We start from the raw sequence: 8,572 nt of genomic DNA on the forward strand, positions 1-8,572 counted from the left end.
GGATGGGTATACGATTAGGAAGGGTTTAGACAATATGGGCAAAAATGCTGGCAAATCGGCCGAGATTAGGTTAGGTTATCTGGAAGGGTGCTACATATCTCTGTCACTCTGGCTAGCCACTAACATTTGCCACATCTATATGTACAGTTTCTCTCTGGTGTCAGTGTCAATGCCTTGATATTCTTAACCGGACTGGCAGTGATGACTTTTATAATCTTTTCTTACAGACTATCTGAAGACAGAAGTTTCAAGTTTACAGATAAAGGGCTTATGTCCAAAATGTTGATTCTCCTGCTTCTCTGATGCTGCTTGCCATGCTGCGCTTTTCCAGTGACGCAGTTTTTGACTCTGACTCTCCAGTGTCTCCAGTCCTCACTTTCACGTCAATGTCTGACAGTTACTCAATCCATCAGGACCGCAACAATTTTCAACTATGATTCTGTGAGAAGGAGCAAAGCTTTCTTTTTGGTTTCTGTTTGAGTACGGGGGCACTGGTTGAAAGACCCTACTGTTGCAGCGCACTGAGTGTGGAGCCTGAAACAACTCTACTGCCTGGAAAGAAGAATTCATGGCAGGGTTGTACACGTGTGTGTGTGTGTGTGTGTGTGTGTGCAGCTGAAGCTTCGGCCATGGAGAAACCCGAGGAAACACGCCCTGTTGAGAAACCATGGAATTGTGGCGACTGCGGGAAGAGCTTCCGTGTCCCATCTGTCCTGGCGGCTCATCAGTGCAATCACACTGGGAAGAGGCCGTTCTCCTGCCCCGAGCGGGAGAAGGGCTTTACTAGCTCCTGTGTCTTGCTGGCCCACCAGCATATACACACTGGTGAGAGGCTCTTCAGTTGCCACGAATGCGGGAAAGCCTTCAGCAATTCCTCCAACCTGCTGAAGCACTGGCGAGTCCACACGGGGGAGAGGCCATTCAGCTGCCCCGAATGCGGGAAGGCCTTCAGCGACGACTCCAAACTGCTGAGGCACCGTCGGGTCCACACGGGGGAGAGGCCCTTCAGCTGCCCAGAGTGCGGGAAGGCCTTCAGCAATTCCTCCAACCTGCTGGCCCATCAGTGGGTCCACACGGGGGAGAGGCCCTTCAGCTGCCCAGAGTGCGGGAAGGCCTTCAGCAATTCCTCCGACCTGCTGAGACACCAGCAAATCCACACGGGGGAGAGACCCTTCAGCTGCCCAGAGTGTGGGAAGGCCTTCACTAAATCCTCCGACCTGCTGGCTCATCAGCGGGTCCACACGGGGGAGAGGCCCTTCAGCTGCCCAGAGTGTGAGAAGGCCTTCATCAATTCCTCCAACCTGCTGAAGCACCGGCGAGTCCACACGGGGGAGAGGCCATTCAGCTGCCCCGAATGCGGGAAGGCCTTCAGTGACGACTCCAACCTGCTGAAGCACCGGCGGGTCCACACGGGGGAGAGGCCCTTCAGCTGCCCAAAGTGTGGGAAGGCCTTCAGCAATTCCTCCAACGTGCTGACCCATCAGCGGGTCCACACGGGGGAGAGGCCCTTCAGCTGCCTAGAGTGCGGGAAGGCCTTCAGCAATTCCTCCGACCTGCTGAGTCACCAGCGAATCCACACGGGGGAGAGGCCCTTCAGCTGCCCAGAGTGTGGGAAGGCCTTCAGTAAATCGTCCGACCTGCTGGCCCATCAGCGGGTCCACACGGGGGAGAGGCCCTTCAGCTGCCCAGAGTGTGGGAGGTCCTTCAGTAAGTCCTCCAACCTGCTGGCCCATCAGCAGGTCCATACGGGGGAGAGGCCCTTCAGCTGCACAGAGTGTGGGAAGGCCTTCAGTAAGTCCTCCAACCTGCTGGCCCATCAGCGGGTCCACACGGGGGAGAGGCCCTTCAGCTGCCCAGAGTGCAGGAAGGCCTTCAGCAAGTCCTTCAACCTGCTGAGACACCGGCAAATCCACATGGGGGAGAGGCCTTTCGCCTGCTCTGAGTGTGCTAATGCCTTCAGCAATTCCTCTGACCTGTTGTCCCACCAGCGGGTCCACACCAGGGAAAGGCCATTCAGCTGCCCCGAGTGTGGGAAGGGGTTCACCTGCTCCTCCAAACTGCTGGCCCACCAATGGGTCCACACCGGGGAGAGGCCGTTTGCCTGCCCTGACTGCGGGCGGAAGTTCACATCGTCCTGCAACTTGCGGAGGCACCAGCGGGGGCAACAGTGCATCCAACAATCAGATTCCACCAGTGACACTGCAATGGGTCACCCCCAGGGCTGAACCTCCTGCCCATTCTGACAGTGGGTGCAGTGAGCTTTTTTTGTTTTGTGCTGGACTTACCTCCCCCCCACCCACACAAGCCCACCTACGTGGCTCAGGGGTGGCATGGTGACTCAGTGGTTAGTACCACTGCCTCACGATGCTGACCTGGGTTCAATTCCACCCTCGGGATGACAGTCTGTGTGTAGCTTTCACGATGCCCCCTCCTCCCCCACGTCTGTATGGGTTTCCTCTGAGTGCTCTGGTTCCTTCCCCTAGTCTAAAGGTGTGCAGGTTAGGATGGATTGGCCCATCTAAATTGTCCCATAGTGTTCAGGGATGTGTAGGTGTGGTGCATTAGTTGGGGTAAATGTAGAGGAATAGGGATAGGGGAATGGGTCTGGCTGGGTTACTCTGCGGAGGGCCAGTGTGGACTTGTTGGGCCAAAGGACCTGTTTCCATACTGTAGGGAATCTAATCTTAGAAAAAATTCCTTCAAGCAATATTGATAAAATATGCCGAGTTGGACAAAGTACCCCGTCAAGTTTGAGACAAACCCAGAGTTAAAGAAGTCGGAAGTCACATGACACCATGTTACAGTGCAACAAGTTTATTTGAAATCACAAGCTTTAGGAGCATTGCTCTTTCATGAGTGCTGCTCCTTCATCACTTCATCTGGTGCCGTGTGACTTCTGACTTTGTCCACCCCAATTCAACACCAGCACCTCCGCATCAGAGTTGACAAATGAGATTGGATTTTATTCGGCCTGATTGTGAGATGTTCATTTGGAAACTCAAAACTGTCGTACCGATAAAGAGATGCGAATCATAGAGTCCTACAGCAGGAGACAGGCCCGTCGGCCCAACATGGTCCACACCGACCAAACTGTCCATCAACACTAAGCCCATTTCCCTGCACTTGGTCCATTTCCTTCCATACCTTTCCTATCCACGTATTTCTCCAAATGCCTTTTAAATGTTGTTAATCGACCCACCTCAACCACTTCCGCTGGCATTTCATTCCATATGTGTACCACCGTCTGCGTAAAAAGAAACATTGCCCCTCACATTCCCTTTTATTCTTTTTCCTCTAACCTTAAACTGATGCCCTCTCGCCCTCACTTCCCCAACCCCAGGGTAAACGTCTGAGTGCATTCACCCTCTACGATCTCTTCACTTCTGTAAGGGCCTCTCTCAGTCTCTAATGCTCTAAATAAAAATATCTTAGCTTGTCCAACCTCTCCCTTTTACACAGACCCTTGAATCCTGGTAACATCCTTGTATATGTCTTCAGCACTCTTCCAAGTTTAATAACATATTTGTTATAGACACTGCCCCGTTGACCTATTTTGTTGGAAATATAGGACCTAATCCAACTGGATAATCTGGCTGATGGGGCAGGAAACCACTTCCTTACTTGAGAGACAAGTCTCCTATAGAAAACTGGCTGGCTGACTGATCTACTGACCCTCACAGTGCCCCACTGCCTTCAGTTATCTGGAGGGAGTCTACAGATGGTGCTTGAAACCTTTATCATCTTTGGGATGGATCCCCATTCATTACGTGCTATGGAGTCATGCTGCCTGGAAACAGACCCTTCAGACCAACCAGTCCATGATCCCCAACTAAACTAGTGCCACCCATCTGCTCCTGGCCTGTATCCAGTTTGTTAATAGTTTTGTTCATTTGTTCACCGTGAGAGTTGGATAAATAAATTGCTGATTGTTGATTTTAAAGCATTGGGGATTTATTCTTCTCACTAGAGCAGGTTACACCACTTTTAATGCTAATTTTACAGATTATTGGGCGACACAGTCCTCTGGGTGTTTCTGTTTGAGAAAGGTGGTGCTGTCAGCCTTCGCTTTATAAGAGTATTGACGTGATGTACTGCTGAATGCAATGCAGTCAACATGAATCCCAGCCTCTCACTGTGGTTGTGGGTGAATCGCCTTAATTTGGCTCTTAACTCAGAAACTGCACACAATTAACTGCTGAAACAATGATTAACACTTTATTGTATGTAGCAACCAAACATAAAACTCAAGTAACCAAGTTCAACCTCACTCACAACTTGGCTATCACCCAATTGATGACAGAATTTAACTGAGTTTCCCCCAACAGTATCTGTCTCTGGAAGTGTCCAGGGATTCAGTGCAGCATTCTTCTTCCAAGTACTGCTGCTGCATCTTTCTGAGGTTGAATTCTGGTGGAGATTCCTCGCTTTCAAATCTGTGGTGTGATGCTTCTTTAGATTCTAACACCACCTCCCCACACTTCTGGAGATCTCCGGTCTGTAGCTTACCTTCTTATCCTTGAGGTTTCGTGGTTTGTTTGGTACAGCCTTTCCTGCAAAAAACCCCTTTACGTCAGGGCCTTCCTTCCACAGACAGACTTAATTGTCCTTTTGTCATGAGCTTATTAAACACTTAGCTCATCTGTCCCAGGAAACAGCTTGTTGTTTTGCGTCCTTCTTCCCAGGGATGGTTAACTAGCAGAAGTTAGGCCATTCAGCCCATTGAGTCTGCTCCACTATTTAATCATGGCTGATACGTTTCTCAACCCAATTCTCCCCGTAACCCTTGATACTTAAGAATGATTGAGTCTGCTCCACCATTCAATGGGCTGAATGGCCTAATTTCTGCCTCTGAGGTCTTCTGATGTAGCAGTTTCTCAGTGGACCTTTTGTTTCTTTGTCCAGAAAGAATTCCTGCGGACTCAGGGAATTTGGAAAGTTCTGCAGTTTACAGGACCACACCACATTCCCCTCTGCCTCCTCCTGAGATACTGGCAATTCCCAGTATCCTTTGGTATCCCTGAAAACAATCGAGGTGTCTGGAAATCTCTGATGCTTCTCTGGAACAGAAGAATTATGGGGAGAAAATTCAGAAATCTGATGTGCAAAGAGACTATGGAGTTCTACTCCAGGATTCTCTCAAGGTAAACTTGCAGGTTGAGTCAGTAGTTGGGGAGGCAAATCCAATGAAGGCATTTATTTTGATCAGACTTGAATACAAAAGCAGGGATGTATTTCTGAGGCTCTGTAAGGCTCCGGTCAGGCCACAATTGGAGTACTGTATGTAGATTTGGTCCCCATATCTCAGGAAGGATGTATGGCCCTGGAACATGTTCAGAGGAGGTTCACAAGAATGATCCAGGAATGAAAAATTTTACATATGAAGAACATTAGAGGATTCTAGGTTTATACATCATGTAGTTCAGAAGGATGAGAGGGGATCTAATTGAAACCTACAGAATAATGAACGGCGTGGATGTTGGGAAGATGTTTCCATTCGGAGGAGAGATGAGAACCTGAGGGCTCAGCCTTCACGTCAAGTGAAGACCCTTTAGAACAGAGGGAAGAGAAACTTCTTAAGCCAGAGTGTAGTGAGTCTATGGAATTCACCGCCACAGAAGGCTACAGAGGCCAAGTTACTGAATATATTTAAGACTGAGATAGATAGGTTCTTGAGTATCAAGGGATTCAAGGGTTACAGGGAGAATGGGGTTGAGAAACGTATCAGCCATGATTGAATGGCGAAGCTGACTCAATGGGCTGAATGGCCTAATTTCTACTCCTATGGTCTTATGATATGCTGATGTGTGGAAGGGTGAGGAGGGGGGAAAAAAAGAGATGAAGAGAGAAAGACAGTCAAGGCGAAGCTCGATAGAGACAAAGGAAATATAAGAATTGTATGATAAATGGCAGAACACATAGGAGCACTGGCATACAGAGGGATCTGGGCATATAGATCTGTGGAAGTGGTAACGCAGGTGGGCACGGTGATCAAGAAGGCACACAGCACGCTTCCTTGAGTGTAAGAGTTACGTTACAGCTGTTTATTCTGGCCACATTCGGAATATTGTGTGCAGTTCTGGTCACGGTGCTACTGGAAGGATGTGGGTGCTCTGGTAGAGGGTACAGGCAAGGTTCACCAGGAAAGTGCCTAGTCTGGAGGGCTCTCGTTATGAGCAGAGGAGGCATAAACCTGGATTGTTTTCTTTGGAAAAACAGAGGCTGAGAGGAGACCTCGACAAAATGCTGAGATACACAGATTGGCTGGACAGGGGTGGCAGGATAGCACAGTGGTTCGCACTGACGCCTCACAGTGCCAGAGACCTGCGTTCGATTTTAGTCTCAGGCAACTATCTGTGTGGAGTTGGCACATTGTCCCTGCAACCCACCTCCCGTGTCTGTGTGGGCTTCCTCCGGGTGCTCGGGATTCCTCCTACAATCCAAACTTGTATAGGTTAGGGTGGATTAGCGATGCTAAATTACCCATAGCGTCCAGGGAGAGGCAGGATAAGTTGGATTGTCTGAGTGTAAATTGCCCAATGTTCAGGGATGTGTAAGTTCGGTGCATTAGTCTAAATGTAGATAATGGGGGTAAGAAAACGAGTCTCGATGTGTTAATCTTTCGAGGGCCAGTGTTGACTTGTTGGGCTAAATGGTTTGTTTCCATGCTGGAGGGATTCTATGATAGTCAGAGGCGTTTTTTTCCCTCCAAAGTAGAAAGGTCAACTAAAAGAGGTTCAAGGACTGTTTGGGGGAAAAGTGGTGGGGGTGGGGAATTTACACAGAGGGGTGGTGGGTTTCTGGAACGCACTGCCAGTGGAGGTAATGGAAGCAGGCACCTTAACAACGTTTAAGGTGTATCTTGATAGACGCATGAAGGGGAGGTGAATAGAGGAACAGAAGCCACACATGGGCAATAAATAGCAGGTCTAAGTAAGAATTAAGAAATAGCACAGGCTTGAGGGGGTCTGTGTGCCTAAAGCAAGTGAGAAGGGCCTGTGACTGTGCTGTATTGTATTGATACAGCTTTCCCCCACTATTTGAAAGTAGAGTGTTCCTTTCATAAGCCGAAATGGCCTAAAGCGAAGAAGCAATTACCATGAATTAATTTATATTATGCCTTTCTTTGTAAAAGCGACAATCCTCTTCAGATTTCTTTCGGTTTGTGAGAACAGGTATTAATGTAGGTCTTTTGTTAAAGTGAAGTAGTGTAAAGTGAACTTTCGAAAAGTGGGGGATATCTTTATGCTGATGGAGGGGAGATGGGGGAGCAATGAAGAGGGGTGGATGTAGGCTCAGGTGCAGAATAATAAACACTGAGACACCAATTGAGCAGCCCAGACTGGCCCTGTGCTGGAGACTCAATGGGATAGAGACAAATGTATCTATTTCAGGTATACCTGCAGTATGCTCCATCCAGGATAAAAAAAAAATGTCCTTCATCTGCTTCAGCATACAGGGCAGATGAGCAGTTTCTCCCCAATGTGGACGAGGAGGTGATGCGACTGAGTGAAGTCTTTCCTGTTCTGAATGCAGGTGAATGGCCGCTGCCCGGTATATAAATGCTGATGAATATCGGGCAGGCGGGGAAGGGAAACCGTTCCTACACTCCCTGCATTTTCATGATTTCTCCATGGTGCAGGTGTCCTCGTATTTCTCCAGGTTCAACAATCAGTTGAAACTCGCTCACACTTACAGCATAGGTGTGGTGTTACTGGTGAACCCTCTGATAATTGGAGAACTCTGTAAAACATGTTCCAGTCACTACTCTGGTGTGTGGGTATGTAAGACTCTGTGAGTTTCCAGTCACACTGATATTTAAAACCTAACAAAGCAGACAGACCTTCTCCCCTTTGTTTTCAAGGCCATCTATATCCAAGTCCTGGTGAATCAAGCGATTGTCAGACTTCGATGTGATGTTTGGTCTGAGATTTCTGCCTCCAAATTCTTCTCTTGTAATATTCCTGTGGAAAGAGATTGCGAAGGTCATCGCTGTCAGTCCACAATAGAAAATCAGAACACACATTTCTAGTTTCTGTGGATCATTCTTTCCTCTCTTAATACCCAAGATCTTTGTGCTGATCTATACGTAAATGTATACAGCAGGGTAATGTGGTGGATTGCATACTCCAGGAAGAGTTCACTCAAATTGCTGAATGGACATCTATCATGTGGTATTGACGTTCTTACTGAAGATATACAATATGCTGCAGTGCAATATTATGAGCCCAGAAACCACTGCAAATCAGGCTTTTAGAGCCATAAACATTCCATTAAATATGGAACATATACCCCAGACTTATCTGTCTTATATTAACGCATGGTTGTCTTACATTTCCAGAAGACTCAGATTTAAGTTTTAAGTGTGACTTTTTGTAAAAGAAGCCGTCGTTTTGGACTCCTTCCATGCCATACTGACTCTATTACTGGAAATACATCCATACTACACCGGGATTCATGGATCAATGACGTGAGGCTTATCTTTACCCTCTTATAATTTTCTGTTGCATAAATGTTTCGACGAATGCCAACGCTTTTCACCAGTCATACAGTCAGAGACATAAAGCACAGAAAC

At 47.9% G+C, this 8,572-nt stretch overlaps 1 protein-coding gene across 1 annotated transcript in view; it reads left to right on the top strand.

Moving 5' to 3' along the window:
- LOC148143220 (uncharacterized) overlaps positions 1–4,168 on the top strand; it is a 62,210-nt gene extending 58,042 nt beyond the window's left edge. Inside the window, 1 exon segment of the mRNA XM_087975791.1 lies at positions 659–4,168. Within this exon segment, the coding sequence (XP_087831917.1) occupies positions 659–2,225 (1,567 nt within the window). The 3' untranslated portion in view covers positions 2,226–4,168.
- The last annotated feature ends 4,404 nt before the right edge of the window (positions 4,169–8,572 follow it).

This window comes from Chiloscyllium plagiosum, unplaced genomic scaffold, assembly GCF_037043375.1.
Source record: "Chiloscyllium plagiosum isolate Xiang-an unplaced genomic scaffold, Cpla_swu_hap1 HiC_scaffold_27, whole genome shotgun sequence".
In the NCBI taxonomy this organism is placed as follows: Eukaryota; Metazoa; Chordata; class Chondrichthyes; order Orectolobiformes; family Hemiscylliidae; genus Chiloscyllium; species Chiloscyllium plagiosum.